The sequence below is a fragment of the Sardina pilchardus genome, chromosome 7, assembly GCF_963854185.1.
Source record: "Sardina pilchardus chromosome 7, fSarPil1.1, whole genome shotgun sequence".
NCBI classification, from domain to species: Eukaryota; Metazoa; Chordata; class Actinopteri; order Clupeiformes; family Clupeidae; genus Sardina; species Sardina pilchardus.
In genome coordinates, this window is record NC_085000.1 from 11040453 (window position 1) to 11060379 (window position 19927).

Sequence of the window (19927 nt, forward strand, 5' to 3'; positions counted from 1 at the left end):
CACACATACTCCTTTATTCTTTTATTCCTGTTCTGCCAATTTCGCTCAGTCCCCCATTCTCTCTCTCTGTCATTGTGTCTCTGCATTTCATTGTTATGTTCAGGTATTGTAATAGTTATTTTCTCCCTGTTGCCATACACTGTTCCACCTTTTTGAGCAATTACACACACTCTCTCTCTCTCTCTCTCGATCCTTTCACTCTCTCTTTTTAATTCCAGTTCAAATCAGCACTATGACATGACAAATGCATGTGTATTTTTATAGTAATAGCAATGAAGAGAAAACACTGGGTAGAACATACAGTTTCTACCCCTCTTCTGTTCTCTCTCTCTCTCCCATTCTCTCTCTCCCTCTCTGTCTCCCTCTCTCTCCCTTCCTCTCTACCTCTCTCTCTCTCTCTCTCTCTCTCTCTCTCTCTCTCCCTCTGAGCTATGGAAGGGTGCAATGGAGTAGTGGGGAGGGGGGCACAGACAGTGTTTGGTTGTGTGTCCCATTAATCCCTTATTAAAGCCCCAGCTTTGGTAATCCACCCATTCTGTACAGCCACCCACCCATCTCCCCCATCAGTCCTCCCCGTGACCCCCCCGCCAGCCCTTCTGCTGAGCACGCCGCACCATTTTCCAGCCCGCTCAAAGCCTCAGACTCCATTTGCTTGTGTTATTGTGTCACACTGAGATAAGTGTTTATGAGTGTTTATCTTCATATGTAGATATTGCAGCTGCCTTGTGTCCTCCACTTTATAAACTAGTAAGGAGGGCAGAAAGAAGGATTTGTGTGTGTGTGTGTGTGTGTGTGTGTGTGTGTGTGTGTGTGTGTGTGTGTGTGTGTGTGTGTGTGTGTGTGTGTGTGTGTGTTTGATGGGGAGATATATCGCAAAAACGTAGCTGCACTGTCTGAGCCTCTAAATTTGATAGGCTTTCCCCCTGACCCCCCACTGCCACCCCCTGTAACTCATTTTGTTGGTCCACCCCCATACACACACACACACACACACACACACACACACACACACACACACACACACACACACACAGACACACTCCCTCTTCCATTGCCTCAGCCATGGGTTCACCCATCTGAATAATTACTGATGAGGAGACATCAATATTTCAGTGCTGTGCAGTTGGAGGTCTCCATGAGACATTTACTCCACCATCCTCCATTTCCACACTATTTACATGGTACATCTATTCTGTGTGTGTGTGTGTGTGTGTGTGTGTGTGTGTGTGTGTGTGTGTGTGTATGTGTGTGTGTGTGTGTGAGAGAGAGAGAGAGAGAGAGAGAGAGATGGATACAGTATATGGATAGAGCTCAGTGTGTGTGTGTGTGTGTGTGTGTGTGTTTGAGTGTGGGTTTGGGTGTGTTTGTCAGTGTGATTGAGAGAGAGAGACAGAGAGAGAGAGAGAGAGAGAGAGATGGCTATATGGATAGAGCTCAGTGTCTGTGTGTGTGTGCGTGTGCTTGTATATGTGTGTGAGTGCGTGTTTGGGTGTGTTTGTCAGTGTGTATTTGTGTGCATGTGAGAGTGAGAGAGAGAGAGAGAGAGAGAGAGAGAGAAAATGGATATATGTCTGTACTTAAAAGACCAAGCCTGCCAGAGAGTGACAGAAACATGGAAAGCCTATTTAGGTCCATCTGATATATAGATCACTGACATTAATCCCTGACTTGACCTCTGAACCCATTCTGAGAGGTCAGAAGTCATGCCAGGCCCCACCCAGCCACTGTGAGGTCATTTTACCATTTCAGCTGTTTGAAGGCTTCAGCTGTGCAAACCTCTGCCTCTGTACTGCTGTTAATCACATATTCGACAGACCAAAGCTAAAGAGCACCAGGCTGGTTAAAGACCATACACACATGTACATGCACACAAACACGTACACACACACACACACTTACACACACACGCACGCACACACACACGCACAAACACATCGACTCAACCCAGAAAAATAATGTGCAGGTCTGACCCAAAAGCACCAGATAGGTTGAATAATATGGACACACTTCACACATACACACACGCATCAAACCCAAGAACACCAGGTAGGCTGGATAGTACACACACACACACACACACACACACACACACACACACACACACACACACACACACACACGTCAGACCCATAAACACCAAGCACACTGGAGAGCACACACACCCACATGTGAAAACCTTTCAGAGGGACTCCATTGAAAAATAGAATAGAATAGAATATATACTTTTTTGATCCCGTGAGGGAAATTCAGTTCTCTGCATTTAACCCAATTTAACCGAATTAGTGAACACACAGCACACAGTAAACACACAGTGAGGTGAATCACACAACCCAGAGCAGTGAGCTGCCTGCCCAACCGGCGGCGCTCGGGGAGCAGTGAGGGGTTAGGTGCCTTGCTCAAGGGCACTTCAGCCATGGTGGACTGGTCGGGGATCGAACCGGCAACCCTCCGGTTACAAGCCCGATGCGCTAACCAGTACACCACGGCTGCCCACATTGGTTTCCCCCCATCGATTAAGCGGCGTGACACACACTCTGAGAGCTCTGGGCTCTCTGGCATGAGTTCTGTTGTTGCACGGTCCAGGGCTGGTCAGGCCCTGTTATTGCCCACGGGGGTCCACACTGTAGGAGAGCTTGGCTTCTTTAGCCCGCGTTGCAGGGGTATGAACCTCGGCCGGTGGTCTCTCTGTCTCCCCCACTTTCCCTGTCTTTCTCTCTCACTGGGTCTGTCTCATTCAATTTATTTTTCATCTGTTCTGAGCACAGTATTTTTTCAACTGATTTTTTTCTTGTCTTTTTTCTATCCCCTCCTCGTTCTCCTTCACACACATTTTCCCACCCTCTTCACGCTGTCTTTCCTTCAAATTAGTGACCTTAGCCTCATTGCAAAACACACACGCCAGGCATAACCCCCACCACGCTCACCCACACCCACACAGACACACACACACACTCACACACACTCACACACACACACAGCCCTTACACCTATTAAAGTCTCCAGGGTCCCTAGAGGGCCTCTCTGAGTTAACCCCACACTGTTAGCGTGTGTGTTTTGGAAGCGTGAGAGGCCTGGTGTAGGCCTCATGCAGAGAGACAGACACAGTTCACCTGGCCATGGCGAGTAGACCCAGTGACACACAGGGCAACGGGGTTAAACCGTTACGGAAAAAAATGCCCCATTTGCCCCGGTCACATACCAGCAGTGCAGTCACTGTGGATGTCCAGGGCACCACCCCACCCACCCACTAGCACATTCCCCACTGCCGCCTCACCCCCCCGCTGCTGGGCGGTACCACTGCGTAATTAATCTGGCCATAAAGTAATCTCCAGAGGGCTGTACCACTCAGAGAAACAGGCGGGGGGCAGGGGTGGGGAGCTGACATTAAGAAGAAAGTAATTGACTTTTGCTTTACAGTCACGTCCCCTTTCTTTCTTTTATGTATGTGTGTGCGTGTGTGTGTGTGTGTGTGTGTGTGTGTGTGTGTTTATCTGCATATGTGCCTTTGTGTGATTGAATAGTATTTGTGTGTGTGTGTGTGTGTGTGTGTGTGTGTGTGTGTCCTGGCCTGACCATCCATCAGCAGGGAGGATAGAAGGCAGAGGTCATTAGCATGGACATGGACACACAGTATCTAAGCCTCTAAAAGAACAATCTGAAAAATTCAAATCCATTCACTTATTTAGCAGGCAGCGAGTGAAGGAACCTATACAGCCAGCATACGTTCTTGCTGGGAAATGGAGTCCTAATGTGCATGTTAAGCAGTGACTAGCTCTTCACTGGACATGTTTAAAGAGAGTGGGGAAGAAGTAGGAGTTTAAAGAGCTATAACTCCATTTTAATCCGGCTTCTACGTTTGTATGGAGCGCTGAGCCAGACCCCCACCAGTAAAAGCCTGTGCCACTGTGTTTATTTTGGGTCTCTCACTGTGTGTGTGTGTGGGGGGGGGGGGGGGTTGCATCTGTGTGTGTGAGTGTGTGTTCTCATTCTTGTCCAAATGTGTTTGTGTGAGAGATGGGCATTTGTCTGATTGTGTGTGTCTATGTGCTGGGACCAGAGAGCATTTCTCTCCTCAACTCCTCCATCCCACTCACCTCATTTCTTTTCACTCCTCTCCTTTCTCCTCCTCTCCTCATTCCTCCTCTCTCTACTTCCTTTCCTCATATTCTCTCCATCTCTCCTCTCTCTACCTCCACTTTGCTCTCCTCCTCTACTCCTTTTCCTCCTCTCCCCTCCTCTCTCCTCTGCATCCCTCCTCTCCCCTCTCCTCCTCAATTCCTTTTATTCCTCTCTTCTCTCCATCTCTCCTCTCTCATCTGCTCTTCCTCCTCATCTCCTCTCTCCCCTCCCCTTGTCTCCTCTCCTCCTCATCCTCTCTGCTTCCCTTAGCTTTAATGTGCTCCCCTGCAGGTGGAAGAATGAAGAGAATGATAATGTGTCAGGTCCATTTTAATGTGCTTTCAGTACTCTCTCTCTCTCACACACACACACACACACACACACACACACACACACACACACATACACACACGCTTTCTTTCTCTTTTTCCCTACTTATGTCACACTGACACACACACACACACACACACTTTCTTTCTCTTTTTCCTACTTATGTCACACTGACACACACACACACCCAGAGAGAGAGAGCGAGAAAGAGAGCGAGCCTGCTCTGTCACATACACAGTGAAACTACAAGCCCAAAGTAATACTCCAGCCTAAGCTTGCGATGAGTAGAGCTTATCCTTGTGGGGCGACACAAAGCTCGCTGCATCACATTTCCTGCACTTCTCTGTGTCTCTCTTTCTCTCTCTCTCTTTTTCTTTCTCTCCATCTCATAAATAACCTTCTCTCTGTCCTTCTTCTCTCTCTTCTCTCTCTCTCTCTCTCTCTCTCTCTCTCTCTCTCTCTCTCTCTCTCTCTCTCTTTCTCTCCTAAATACCCCCCTCTCTCCCTCTAGCCTATATCTAAATCCAACATGCCTTTTTCTCTTCCTTTCCTCTCTCTTTGTCTCTTTTTCCTTCTCTCTTTCTCTCTCTGTGTGTTCCTCTCCCTCCTTCTCTCGGAGCTTAATGAAGGTCGTATATAATAAGTCTGGACTCCCAGTGGTCACTTGCGGCTACTGGCTCATTAAGGGCCGTGCTCATTTGCTTACTCCAAAAGCATGCTGGGAAAGAGAGACAGAGAGATGGATAGGAGGAATCTGACAGAGAAAAGAGAAAGAAGGAAAGCATCCTGAGAAACAGAGAGTGAGAGAGAGAGAGAGGGAGAGAGAGAGGTGGATAGAAGAGAAAGAACAGGAAGTGTGCGAGATGAAAGAGACACAAAGGAAGAAGAAGAATGGGAGAGAGGGAGGAAATAGAGAGGAAATAAAGGAAAGAGTGATAGTGACATGGAGGCACAAGATGACAAAGGAGACATTAACTGAGAAGGAGGGAGTGAGGAATGAGGGTAAAGAAGGATATATAGATGGAGTGAGTGAGGGAAAGTACAAGAGGAGAACAAGAAGAAAAAAACAAGAAGATTATGGAGCGAAAGAGGAATAAAGAGAGGAATCCCAACTCCCTCAGCCTGTCTCAGGCAGGTGTTTCACTTGCTCTGTGTTTGTGTGTGTGTGTGTTTGTGTGTGCACGCGCGCGCATGTGTGTGTGTGTGTGCACACGCGCGCATGTGTGTGTGTGTGTGTGTGTGTGTGTGTGTGCATGTTTGTATTAGAGAAATAGAGAGAAGTGATGTGGCAGGCTTGGGGAGGGATGAGGTGTGTGTGTGTGTGTGTGTGTGTGTGTGTGTGTGTGTGTGTGTGTGTGTGTGTGTGTGTGTGTGTGTGTGTGTGTGTGTGTGTGTGTGTGTGTGTGTGTGTCTGTGTGTGTGTGTGTGTGTGTGTGTGTGTGTGTGTGTGTGTGTGTGTGTGTGTCTGTGTGTTTGTGTGTGTGTGTGTGTGTGTGTGTGTGTGTGTGTGTGTGTAAATAAACATGAGCGCCTGCCTCCAGAAAAGAAAATGAGCAGAATATCAGCCAGCCGCCCCAGAGCCCCAAAGCCTGAGCGGATTTCCTCCCTTCTGCAGCGCAGGGAGAACAGCACAGAGCAGGTGTGCAGAGAGAGGGAGGGGGAGAGAGAGAGAGAGAGAGGGAGAGAGAGAGAGAGGGATGAGGGGGAGAGAGAGAGAGAGAGGAGGGGGAAAGAGAAATGGGACGAGTGAATGAGTGGGATGCTAGATGCAGAGAAGGAGGGAAAAGAGAGGTGGTGGAGGAGAAGAGGGAAAGAGGGGAGGAGAGAAAGATGAGATGAGTGAGTGGGATGTTAGAGACTGAGAGAGAGAAGAAGGGGGAAGAGAGAGGGATGGTGAAGAGGAGGAGAGAGAAAGAGACAGAGCTTTGTGTTGGACCACAGGGATCAGCGCTACTCATTGTTGGCTTAGGCTGGAGTGATACTTCTGTTGGAGTTTTGAGGAGGGGGAGTGCTGTGTTTGCATGCATGCACATGTGTGTGTGTTTGTGTGTGTGTGTCTTGAGACACAGCATTTGTGTGTGTTTGTGTGTGTATGTGTGCATATGAGTGTGTTCTGGACAGTCTGTGTGTGTGTGTGTGTGTGTGTGTGTGTGTGTGTGTGTGTGTGTGTTATCAGCATGGAGCAGAAACCCACTAGGAGCGACTCAGGGGGAAAAGCCTCTTTTTAAAAGTAGGTCAAAGTAGCGCGGCGCTAGCGTTAGCATAAGCGCAGCGGGGCTACCATGGTGCTGAGTCACTACAGCATCTAATCCATAGGACTCTCTGTGACCAGAGAGAGAGAGAGAGAGAGAGGGGGGTGACAGACAGACTGAACAGTTGAACCAAAAATCCTTCATTACTGACAAGATAGAGCAACATAATGCATCTCTATGGAAGCAAAATTCAAACAGTTCCTGTCTGCTTAAAGAGGCGTGTCGCAAAGACGTCATAGTGGGATATCGATTGGCAAGCAGTTCAGTTCAAATGTAACATCACTTTCTAGGTCTTCTAGGGGCAGCCGTGGCCTACTGGTTAGGGCTTCGGGCTTGTAGCCTGAGGGTTGCCGGTTCGATCTCCAACCAGTCCACGGTTGAAGTGCCCTTGAGCAAGGCACCTAACCCCTCACTGCTCCCCGAGCGCCGCTGGTTGGCGCCGCAGGACCTTTGAGACCTCCATGTGTTCCGTGGTCAGATTCACAGCAGCAGGACAGCCCATGTCCTGAGAGAGAACAGTAGAGGAGAGGAGAGTGCACAAAGGGAAAAGGGAGAGACAGTGTGAAAAGAGTGATGTGGAGAAAAGTAAAAGTGAAAGACTCGGGAGAGAGGGATGAACGGAGAGAGATAAGATCATGGAGAAAGAGAGAGAAGAGTATTGAAATTCACAGGGAGAGAGAGGAGTGTGTACACACACACACACACACACACACACACAGATGCATGTGAGTTTGGTCTGGTGTGAATCTTGCCTTGTTAATCTGCTGGCTCAGAGCCGTATCACCGTGCCGACGGATTATGATGCAGGGACGTGATGCAAGAATGCACCATCGCCACGGTGATGCTCAGGGCCCTGCATGGCTTAATCGCAGCCAGGAAGGGGATCTTTGAACACACACACACACACATGCACATACACACATATATGCACAGACTGTATATGTAGACAAGATACACACACACACACACACACACAGACACACAAAATGGGGAATAGGGTCAGTAGGATATTGTCTGTGTCTGTAAATGTGTGTGTGTGTGTGTGTTTTTGAGTGTTTTCTTGGTTTGTTACTGTGCTCAACCGTCTTTGCTCAAACCACTGCCATGAAACCAACATTCCTCTATGTGAGTGTGTGTGTGTGTGTGTGTGTGTGTGTCTGTGTATGTGTCTGTGTGTGTCTGTGTATGTTTATCTAAGTGTGTCAAGCCCCATGGGTAGTAAGGGGTGAAAAGGGCTGGCAGAGAAACATCAACACAGCCAAGAACTCCACTCCTGGCTGAGTGAGATTTCAGGTCTCTATCTCTTGTCTTTCTCTCCTCTCCCTCGCTCTCTCGCTTTCTATCCCTATCTCCATTTCGCACACACACACACACACACACACACACACACACACACCTTAGCTTATACCTGTTCCAGCATCTATAAAGTGTGATTACTAATCATGTAGTGTGGGTACTGCCATCTGTGTGTGTGTGTGTGTGTGTGTGTGTCTGTGTCTGTGTCTGTGTCTGTGTGTGTGTGTTGGGTATCTATTGCTGGTATCAATTTAATTACCACTGGAAATCTATCATGTACCCAATATGCACATGTTGACAGTGTGATTTTCAGCAAAGCACCTTTTCATTTGATTTGATCACTTTGCTTATTTTTCATATGTCATATTATGATCATGTAGCACCCTCATCCAGTTATGTGTGTGTCATGCTTCTCAGGTTTGTACACTTGATTTCATTTCATTATGATTTATTTATTTTGTTCATCTTTTTGTGTTGCTTTCAGTTGATTTTATTGGTGGATTTGACCCATTCCCACTCTACCATGTCAATGAGAAACCATCTCACCTTCTCTTAAAGCCCATGTACTTGTAAGTATCCATGTGTGTGTGTTGGTGTGTATGATAGAGAGAGAGAGAAAGAAAGAGCGAGAGAGGAGACGCTGTGTCTGTATGTATGAGAATGAGAGCACTGGTAAGAGCTGGTCTGTTTGTGTGTGTGCATAGTGTGTGTGAGTGTGCGTGTGTGTGTGTCTGTGTGTGTGTGTGTGTGTGTGTGTGTGTGTCTGTGTGTATTGTATGTTGATGTGTGACAACTTTCCATTACAGTGCCAGTGAGTGGAGTCCTACATTTCCTGCTAGCGATCTCCGTGTTTCCTCTATTTGTTATCCACAAACAATTATTTGTGACTCACTCAGCAGCCTGTAAGAGCCCCGCGGGGACATAGCGCAGCGTTCTGGACTTTAACTGCAGCCATAAGAGTGATGAGGACGCCACTAAAGTTGGCCTTCATTAAGTCAACTCTGGACTCTCTGCCAGCAACTCTCTCACGTGCCTCTCTGGCTTCCACTCTCCTCTCCCTTAGATATTAATTACCATCGTCTCTTTTTGCTTAATTAGGATGGGTCTGTAATTAGTGTAGTTTATTAGGCGTTGCAGATTTTCTTGCCTGTAATATTGAGTAATTAATAGTGGCATTAGACAAATGAAGCTGGGCAGACCATGGCTGTTATCCGCAGCTACATCTGGGTCAAGGGCAGACGGGCATCATTACCACCATGTCCTGCTCCGACGGAGTGAGGCGACGGATTTCAGAAAGGTATCGGGAAAAGATGTTCAATTCCTCCTGCTGTTTGGTCAGGGATGGACAAGCAGGCCTAGTTAACGCGGCTCACCGTGACGCGGGACACATCAGCAATCTGCTCCGTTTGTGCTGGACATCCGCAGCACTCGCCACAGGGCTGTGCTCCTAGCCGGGATCCACGGGGTATAAATCATGTTTCGGAGAGCGGAGAAGCCCGTGGAAAATGTTGGGAGTAAAATGTGGAAATGGACGCCATTAGCGTTTAATGGGTTTTGACACTTTCTGTGGTAATCCAACCCCTGGTGAATGGAAAAGGAGTTGTTATTGTTTTATTGTGATTCTTTTTCCAGCTCCTTTCTGTAATGAGGCATGATGGGAGTTGCTGGGAATGCTCTTGCTGCGTTGTGGCTGTTTGTTATGCTCTGACCTGTTGAGATCTGAACCGGACACAGACAGCCACCCGCCAATTAGCTGAGGGGAGCTGACCGTCTCTGAGAGAGAGATTTGTAAGAAGTTGTTGTTTGGGATCTACCGCAGTATACAAGCAAAGGAAGAAACGGTTTCCTGTAGTCGTCGGGAGATGTTTCTAGAAAGAGCTGCTGCGGTGACCTCCCAGGATTGTGTGGAATGGAGGAGGAGAGGTGCTTGCCCCCCGAGGCTGAGTCTTTTGGCTGCGAGGGTGGAATTTTCACGAGCACCACGGGCGGCCGTTATCTCAGATCATCGTAATCAAGTGCGCTTTGGGCTCCGCCACTCCTTTCCGTTGTCACATATTTCACGTACAGCCTCCCACCCCCACACACTCACACACACACACACACACACACACACACACACATACATACATATTCTTGAGGTGATGGCTACTAGCAGTCAGTATACACAAGTATGCAGTGTTGCCTCCCTCCTTCCCTCCCACTTCACAAACACACACAAACACACACATGCACACACATGTCCAGGATAATGACTGCTAGTTCACAATTAGTATACTACTGTATACCATTCAAACATTCTCTGTCCCCCACCCAACCCCCTGTCCACACACGCGCACACACACACACACACTCTCTCTCTCTCTCTCACACACACACACACTCATGCACACTCACACTCACACTCATACACACATACACACATACACACACATACAGTAGGTCCAGGATAATGAGTACTAGTTTGGCTTTGTCTGGTTGCTCCTCTCTAACATGCTGTATCCTGCGTGTCCCTGTGGTGGAGGGGGTTTTCTGCCCGTCTGTGGAACACAGCGGTGAATGGATCCTTCCCTGAGAGTGGGACTTCGGACTGTGTTTGAGTTAGGCCCCTAAATTATGCAAGAATGGTAATAAGACGGAGCAGAAGTGAGCTTTTAATTTCTGCGTTTCTCTGTGTGTGTGTGTGTGTGTGTGTGTGTGTGTGTGTCTGAGAGTGAATATATTAGATGGGGACGCCCCGGGACATTGGACTTGACAGTTTAATCAGGCGGGCCGCAAATGAGATGTCCCTGTCTGTCTCTCACTCCTGTCTCGCCTCTCGTCTCCTAGTGCAGCAGCACCATGATGGAGGAGAGATTTAATAAATGACCCAGCAGGTGTTGCACAATGTGTGTGTGTGTGTGTGTGTGTCTGTCTGTCTGTCTGTCTGTCTGTCTGTGTGTCTCTCTGTCTGTCTGTCTGTCTGTCTGTCTGTCTGTCTGTGTGTGTGTGTGTGTGGGTGTGTGTGTGTGTGTGTGTGTGGGTGTGTGTGTGTGTGTGTGTGTGTGTGTGTTTTTGTAGGGGCCACTAATTCACCCCTACAGGGTTAGGATAATGACAGTACCCTGTTAGCTGCTGACTCTGGGACAGCATGCGGTTCTATTGGTTCTATTGGTTCTATTGGTTCTGCATACGGCTTCTACCTCAGGTCAGGTTCTGTCAGGACACCAGGTGGTAGTACAACAGGGCTGTGTGAGTATGCATGTGTGTGTGTTTGTGTGTGTGTGTGTCTGTGTGTGTCTGTATGTGTGTGCTTGTGTTTATGTTTTTATGTATGTGTGTGCTTGTGTGTGTGTATCTAACATATACATGTAAATGTTAAAACAAATGTCCATGTTATCTATCATAACATAGACTCTTATCCAAAGCCAGCGTAGTCTACTTGATAACCCACTCTTGCGTTGTTGTCTGTGTTCCAGGTCTACGTAAGTAAAGGCCTGCTGCGGTGGGTTGGACGGCTGGGCGATGGAGGCTCTCCTCTCTCTCTCTCCCTGGGCCTCCACTCCACTCCGCCCCGCGTGGCATGCCAGGCCACGGACGCCACCGTCTCCTCCCTCTGATCTTATCGGAGCTGATCCGATGGGGTCGGATCCGATCGTCTCTGTGCTTCTCGCTATCTCCAAACACGCCGTGCTGCGCTGTGCAGTCCAGTAATTAGCACGCTTCCCATGTTGTGCTGCCAGGGGGATTGGGGAATGATGACTGCGGGTTGGGTGGGGTGGGGTGGGGTGGGTTGGGTTGTTAGGGGGTGTTCTGTCAGGGCGAAACTATTTAACTAGGGACCAAACTCATTCCATGGATCACACACAAAAGCAGCTGGAAAACTCTTTCCCCTCTCAATTGTCTGACACAATAGTGTTTTTGTACGTATGTGTGTGCTGTTTTTTTTTCCTTTAACTTGGTGTTGAAATTGTAGCAGCCAATCTGCCGTAGTCGTCGCCTAAGTTTTAGCGACTGATAGCTTGACCTGTGCAATGTATACACACATACATACGTACAATCATATCTACGCTCACAAACTCACACGTACAACATGCAACAACATAAACACACACGCTACACATACACAGTGAGGGTCTTGTTAGCTTTTCTTTTCTGAAGTTAAACACTGGATGAGTTGTGCTGCGTTCCATTGAAGTGTGTTTACCTACGCACAGGATCTGCGCACGACACGCACACAAGCACACACACACACACACACACACACACACACACACACACACACACATAAGCCCAGCAGGAAAGGGGGGTGGAGGGTGGGGGCTCCAAAACAAAGCAAGCAACCCTCCCGTGGCTTCCCTCTAAGAATAGAACAAAATAAGGGAAAATTGGGATTTGGGTGGGGGGGGGAGAGATTCCTCTTGGATTTTAAAAGAAAGACTTTTTTAAAAGAAAGAAGAAGAAAAAGAAACTGCAGCTGTTGACAAAGTATTTAAATGCTGTTCTATGCTGTAAATCACTAAGACCGTTCGTCTGTCCGATTTCAGTCTTAATTTGAATTTTTGTCAGTGTTGTATACTGTGAATATATCCATGAAGTTATCAGTATTTAATTTTTTACCCTCCAATGAAACGGAGGATGCAATACATTTTTTTAAATCATACATTGTAATATTATCTTTAATCAATACATTTCTTAAAAGAGAGAAAGAGCCTCATCTTTAGCCTTTGTGACACTGTGGTAATTTGTAACTCTCTAGTTTTTGTTTTGTTTTTACCTTTTCACTTTAAACAGACAAACTGACAACATGTCACCAGTATCTCTCTATACACAATGATCTCAAATAATTCTGGAAAAATGTATCCTGTTTATGCATTCATGGTTTTACCAAGAAGGTTCAAAGTGAGAAGACTTGGGAAAAGTTGATAAAGTGGCACAGAAAGAGTGCAGTGGGTCAACATTGAGGAGTGTCTAGATGGTTTCCTTATGGAGTTTCTTTTTCTGTGTAACTCCAACTGGCATAGCAATAGACTTCTGACACTATATCAGTGCAAATGTTTCAGCTCAGACTGGAAGAAGTTTAACAGGTGACTTGATCAGTATTCTGTATTTGCTTGTGATGGCAGTCCTCTCTGCTGTTCAAATGTATCTCTACTGCCCTCCAATGCTCAGTTAGCGTCAGTGCAGTCCAGACAGTCTTCTGTTGCTATAATTATCATACACATTGGAAGCCTGTTTTTGATCCATTGCTTTTGTTTGTTTTGTTTTTAACCTTAGCCATGATTACTGTGTACTTTGACCTGCTGTAACCTCTTGTGCATCTTCAGTTAGCCTTTGCATGTATACAATAAGTCATACACACACCAATACACTGTTTTATAAATCCGTGATGGATGAACCACTCATATACTTGTATGAAAGGAAAGCTTGAAAACTAATAGATTGATTCTCCCCATTCTCCACCTCATGTCTCCAATAACATGTCTTCCATTGTCCCCTCTGGCCATGTGCCGGTGCTCGACGGCCGCTTACGTGATCGCCGTCTGTCCGTGGATGTGTTCGGTGTTCAGAGTGTAAATAGACGTTTGTTAATAAAAAGTGTACTTTCCATCAGCCGTCGCCTTTCGACTGTATTTGTGCAAGGGATTAGGCTCTGTGTGTGTGTGTGTGTGTGTGTGTGTGTGTGTGTGTGTGTGTGAGTGTGTGCGTGTATTGCTGTGTGCACTGTTTACCTTGTCTGAATTTACCCAGGAGGAGAAAAGCAAGCCAACCTGAGCTCCGTAGGAGGCATTACTGAATAGATTTTGTTTTCAGCCAGAGAGAAGGCCTGGTAGCCCTGCGGCTGTTGATGTAGCAGTAGGTTTCACATGCAATCGGCGTTGCTACATGACCCATGGACATGATCTGAAAGGCCTGCGACAAAAGAATGAGCCAGAGTTTTTTTCTTGCAAATGCTCTCTTTATTATGACTTTAAATCCCATGAGTACAACAGAATAGTAAAGGATCGTCATTTCTACCATCATAGAAGACACATCTGTTTGAGTGTGTGTGGGGAAGGAGGTCTTGGGCTTGTTTGATTAAAAAAAAATCCAGCTGTACAATATAAAACATCTCAGAGATTTCTTACCAGGAAACTGAACCCATTAAATCCATCCTCAGGTATGAAGACAAAGAACCTCCCCATTATTTACCCACCACCCTAGTGCAGTCCCCGCTATTATGGACATGTATGCAGGCTTACATGTCTTCACTGTTTAATATTCTGCCCTCGGCGAGCCCTGCTATTTAAACAGATCACACACAGCGTTCTAGTAGCTCAGGATGGGTGTAGATGGGGCCAACATCAGACACGTGTTTGTGTTCTATGCACCGTATGAAATCAAACTCCCACTGATTATCACCTCATCAAGGGGCGTGTGGAAGTTCTGTCACCTCCTAACACTATCATTTTTAGCATGTTATGCCGTAAACTCTGGGTTCATTGAAACGTGTCAGCTCACACAAGCACACACACACACACACACACACACATACAATGTGTGAGTGTGCTGCTATCAAAACCTGCCGAAGTGTCTCTCTCAAACACATACATACACACACTTTAGTCTGTTATGTACTGTAGTTGCATGTGTGTGCACTCTTAGAAAAATGGTGCTATATAGAACCAAAAATAGTTCTATTGCATGCTTCATATATGGCACCTCTTTAAACCATTTTGTGGAATTCATCAAAGGAACCCCTAAGGGTTCTTTAATGCATGGTTCTATATAGCACCCCAATAATCCTTTTTTTTTTTTTTTTTTTTTAAGAGTGCAACATGTATGTGCGTGAGAGAGAGAGAGAGAGAGAGAGAGAGAGGTGTTGGTGTGTGTGTGGGTTGTTTCTCTCTTCTCTGATCACTCATGACATGAAGGCTCGCACGCTGCCGCGGATGACCGCTCTGCAGATGGGGCAGTGTCTCAGGCTGGCCGCACAGTCGGTGCAGACCACCAGGTGACCGCACGGGATGAACACGATGGACACCGTCTTGTCCATACACACCTTGCAGGTGCGCTCCTCCTGAAGCTGACGCAGCTGCTCCTCCGCACTCAGGTCTCCTAGAGCTGCAACACACACACCCACACACACACAGGTGCAGATGTAGAGAGACAGAGAAACACAAGTGTGAATACAGTATATGCGGAAGATAATGCCAAGGAACACACCTGTTTGCAGTCACACAATACACACAAAAACACACAGGAATACACTCAGATGCATGACACACATCACAGAATCAAGACACAGAGGAACTCATATGAGCTCAGAAGGCATTGTGACTTGAGAAGGCACACAAACCCACCAAACAAGCAGGGTGAGAATGCAAACAGCTGTCAAGCACACACATGCACACACACAACACTCATGCTAATCCATGGCCAGAGGAAATGTTTTCCCAAACTTTCCCAAGTTCACAGGTACAAACATAAGCACAGGAAGTCACACTGTCTTAACCCTTCACTGACCAAAACACCTACAGAATGACATGTGTAGACTTGCCACAAATACACGTGTGTTAAGTTACACCAAAAGACACAGTTCACACAAAGGTTACACTCTGAGTGTATGAACACACAATCTTCATAAGCATGCACGTACTCTGGACACATGTTTTACACATGCATGGTTTATGAACACACACACACTCACTACACACATGAAAACATATCTCACACACACAAAAGCACATTTAACACAAAATGGCTGCAATGCCAAAGTTGCATACAAAAGCACAGCAGCACGGCCACTTGAAGGCCCAGAGCAGAAGCAGAAGCAGAAGCAGAAGCAGAAGCAGAAGCTGAAGCAGCGTTAGCATGAGATAAGTGACCTTTGTCCCTGGCTGTGACCTGCGCTCTCCTCCCACCGCCACTGTTGCCCTGTCTCTCCACCGGCTCTACAAGGAACAAACCAGCAGCCCAGTTACCCACGGAGGGGTTGTTAGTTCAACGACGCACGCACCTCCGATGGCCCTCTCTGGGGTAAGTGCTGTATTATATGTACAGTATGTATGCATGGAACTCAGTGGTAACTAATCAAAGGGTAAACCTACACCCTGCTCAGGTGCTGGCTTACTCATTGAAGACTTCAAATGAAATGAACACAAGGACATAGTTTGAGTCCGCAACTACACTTTTTTTCCTTGTAACTGTGGTAACACAAGCCCCCCCCCACCTGTGGTCTGCTCGCCCCGCAGCCGGTCTTCTTCCTCGGCCTGCAGGATGTCGGCGACCAGGTCGGACACGGACGTGTAGTGGCGTCCGGTCAGCAGGAAGCGCGTCTGCACCAGGCTCTCCACCAGCGCCGCCGGGAAGCCCATCCCCAACACCGTCTGCACCACCGGGGACGACCCCTGACCCCCCAGCACATCTGCCGCCAGGCCACAGGTCACACACAGAGAGGGACGGGGGGGTCAGGGAGGGAGCCATGTCCAGCATGGCGTTTGAATACGGTGCTATGGGCCTGTCCCAGGGGCTCATCTCTTGAGAAATGCATTACTATCTCTGTGGTGTACGTGGCTTTAAGCAAATGTGATACATGGTAAGACTGCTCATGGAAGTGACTATATGTAAATTCACTGTTAGTTGTGTACTGTTATAACTGCATGTGACAAACAAATCTTGAATGTGTGTACTCAGTGTACCCTGCACTGTGTAATATAAGGGATCTTTGCTGTTTTAAAAGAGGCATTGTGCTTTCAGAAATGAGGCAAGACATTATCAGATAAAAAGAATAATTGTATGCTATTAGATGAATGTCATAGGAGTGATGTGCTAACTTCATAAAACAGGTAAGAAAGCTTCTGTTACGACACAGAGGGACGCCACACAAAAGTTGTGTAAATTGAACTTTACTGCCCCGGAGAGAGAGGCACTTGGGTGGGAGGATTACTACTTTGCAATGCCAGTAAGTGTTCATAAACTCTCCCTAACTGCTGATCTGATGAGCGGTACTGTAGACGGTAGTCAGTGAAGGGTTTCACTGATAAATATATAAAAGAGTTGACAATCTATTTACAGAAGAAATGTGGCTACATTTATATGCAGTTTTGTCAACACATGCATAGCAGCTTACAGTAGCAACCATGTTTTCTAGTCCTGTTTTTCTGCACCATCACCAACAACAAATCATTATTTTGACCCTCTAGTAGATGAATTAGTCTGTTCACTTACCGCTCCCAGGGGTTATGTCCCTGCTAGTAGGAAGCTGGGAACCACCCTGGAAGAAAGAGTCACATATACTGTACATAAATATGCAGAACACCATGTGCCAATTTCCCATACATGGATTACGCCTAGTCCAAAACTATTTGCTTTTTTCAGAAATCTCCATTAAAAATATATTTTAGTCTATAGTAAACTGGCCCTAAGATTTGTATCATAAACCCTTTGTTATTTGAAAAGAACCAGCAGGTGTCCATGACCTCTAGGATTATTAATAGATTTGTGGCTGAAAAAGGTATAGGCATTAAGCATTAACAAATGGATAAATCATCAGGGCTGTTTATTTCCTTTCCTTGCCAGACCATAATGCTCACCACTGTTTCACCCATGTTGAAATAGGACTCCTGGATGTTACTGACATACTCACGCCCTCTTGTTTGAACCAGAAACTCACACCTGGAGACATTTGTGAATAAAAATCAGAGCATTAGACAGAGTTCAGTATTATTCAGTGTATTTTTCAATACATCACAATTTCCAGAGGCGTTCCCATCTCTTACCGTGGAAACCATTTGGCGTGCTCTTGCCAAGGGTCATCTCCAGGCTCCCAGTTTCTGAGGCCCCCATCACAAAAGAAGCACTTGACATTGTCACCATGGCCTGAAACACAGGGAATACATTTCTTATTTACCACTTGTTCATCCTCTCCCTCTCTTTCTCATTCACAGTGTGAATTTCACACAAATGGGAACATGCAGAGGGGGAGCATGGAGGGGGGGGGGGGGCAAGGTCAACTGAGCAGGGTCAAATACGACAAAACTAATCATGTTGCTGACCCAACCCTGACACAAAACAGAGGGCAAGAGCGCAAGGTGTTCACCGTTCTTACCGCATGATCAGATATCTTCTCAACCAATCTCTCTTTCTGACAAAAAAACTGGTCAGTCCAAAGAAATGTTTGAAAATAGCGTTCCGCGTTAATGGAAAACAGCTAGTTCACAGAGAGCTTCAATAGCACCTCAACAGTCTCGCCCTGTCTAGTTTTTTCTCTGCGCCCATCTGTGTCAGCGTGACTATAGTCGCGTGATTCTACACACAAAGAGGAACATCCTTTAGCGATCTGTTTCATTGCGTGTTTTTGTGAAAAGGACATTTTCGCTCAAATGTTTATTGGCAGGTACAATTATATCACTTTTGGTTGTGTCAATTATTTAAGTCGTTTACTTTTATTTGTGGGCATATCACCGTAACACCGCGGAGCTCCGTTGCAAAACGTTGGTACCCTAAATAGGCTGTCATTAAATAATTAAAGCGAGATATTTCGTTTAAACAAAATGGAAGGACAACCAGTTGTTGACTTACGTACCGGTATAGAAAAAACCTGCCCTGGCAAGAGCATCAGGTTGGACAGACGCTCCCGTGGGCCAGTTATGATACGTGGTCAGTCGAGTATCCTCCGACTCCATCTCCGGGTAAACTGCCTGTCCACCAACTCCTTGATCATCTACCGTCATCCTCTGAAGTTGACTCAGGAGTTGTCCATCCACGTCGTCAGGGGACCCCGGTACGGGATATCGCCGTATATTGCCAACATTTCTGCCCAGCACGAAATCACAAGCCGGAAAGTGCCTCTTATGTTCTTCTAACGCACTGTCTCCGTGAACCCAGTATCTCAGTATTCCCTCACAACAGAAACATTGCACCTGGTCCCCGACATCAAGAAAGTAAAAGCCGGCTCTTGCCAGGTCAGCTGGGGTTACCGGTGCATTGCTTGGCCAGTTTTGGAAAGTTCGAAAACGCTCCTCCTCGCTGCGCATCCCGGGTTCCACCCCAGGGTCTGCGGTGTCCGTACTTTGGTCATCCGTCATGTTGGGGCTCGCGTAAAGGCTTCCATCCGATCTTGTTACCGTCATTCCACTTACGTTCCATAGTGGACCGTCCAGATGTGGAACAGAGTGCCCACTAGCCATATAGACTATTATGGACGGACACTTGCGCAGTAGGCTTCACCCTAAAGCGTTCCAGAATGCACCCATTGGTCAAATGGCTCATGTGGTCTTGTCATGGAAGCATAAACACAATAACAACAACTCATAGGGAATGTGGGTCGGGGACCATAAGATGATATTTCGTTTTGTTTATTTACCTTTATTTGAGTTGCCCTTTTTACCAATTAAGACAAGTAAAGGCCAATGGTGTAGATGATGAGGGAGATCAGATCAAAACTGCAGGTGAAAGAGGAGAATAATGTCATTCCAATATTAGCATTACTGCTCTAAGGACCATATAACACACATTTGTTTAATGGCAAAATCAAATATTTAGTCACAGAAGCAAACAAAGCCAAAGACATTCTCATTTATCTCATTTATGTGCAAAGTGGAAAGTCATACCTAACCTCTGTTTGAATAATACTGGACAAAGTCAATTTGACCTAAAGACCTTAAGCGCAAACCTTGGTGATTGCTCCCACATGCAATCAACTCATGATTTTTATATATATACTGTAATATTTTTAAGCAACTAAGTCCTGAGAGAGAATCCTGAAGAGGTCAGCCAGGGAAAGAAGAAAATGAGATGAATGAAAGGAAAATGGATAAATGAAAGATAGCTGAGAAGAGAGCAAGACACAAGAACACACGCACACACACACACATTTTAATACTTTTATTTGGATCTCAACACAAGGGAGGAATTACAGATCCAAACAGTAATGGAAATATGCTGTAGGTTTGTGCAAAATGCGATCAAAC

General features: G+C 46.5%; 2 protein-coding genes across 3 annotated transcripts in view; one reads left to right on the top strand and one right to left on the bottom strand.

Moving 5' to 3' along the window:
• nkain4 (sodium/potassium transporting ATPase interacting 4) overlaps nucleotides 1–11735 on the top strand; it is a 64374-nt gene extending 52639 nt beyond the window's left edge. The window contains exons 6-7 of one of the 2 annotated variants that reach the window (XM_062540721.1): nucleotides 7900–7994; nucleotides 8482–8541. In XM_062540721.1, the coding sequence (XP_062396705.1) occupies nucleotides 7900–7982 (83 nt within the window). In that variant the 3' untranslated portion in view covers nucleotides 7983–7994; nucleotides 8482–8541. Of the gene's footprint in view, nucleotides 1–7899; nucleotides 7995–8481; nucleotides 8567–11452 lie in introns of those variants that run through there. The other variant, XM_062540720.1, reaches the window with a different exon arrangement.
• A 3050-nt stretch (nucleotides 11736–14785) lies between these two features.
• On the bottom strand, nucleotides 14786–19145 carry birc7 (baculoviral IAP repeat containing 7). The gene is made up of 7 exons (XM_062542157.1): nucleotides 18541–19145; nucleotides 17735–17834; nucleotides 17549–17630; nucleotides 17184–17229; nucleotides 16186–16380; nucleotides 15842–15907; nucleotides 14786–15077 (listed from the first exon to the last, which is right to left on the bottom strand). The coding sequence occupies exons 1-7, from the start codon at nucleotides 19142–19144 to the stop codon at nucleotides 14875–14877; spliced, it is 1296 nt and encodes a 431-aa protein (XP_062398141.1). The 5' UTR covers nucleotide 19145; the 3' UTR covers nucleotides 14786–14874.
• Nucleotides 19146–19927: the final 782 nt, after the last annotated feature.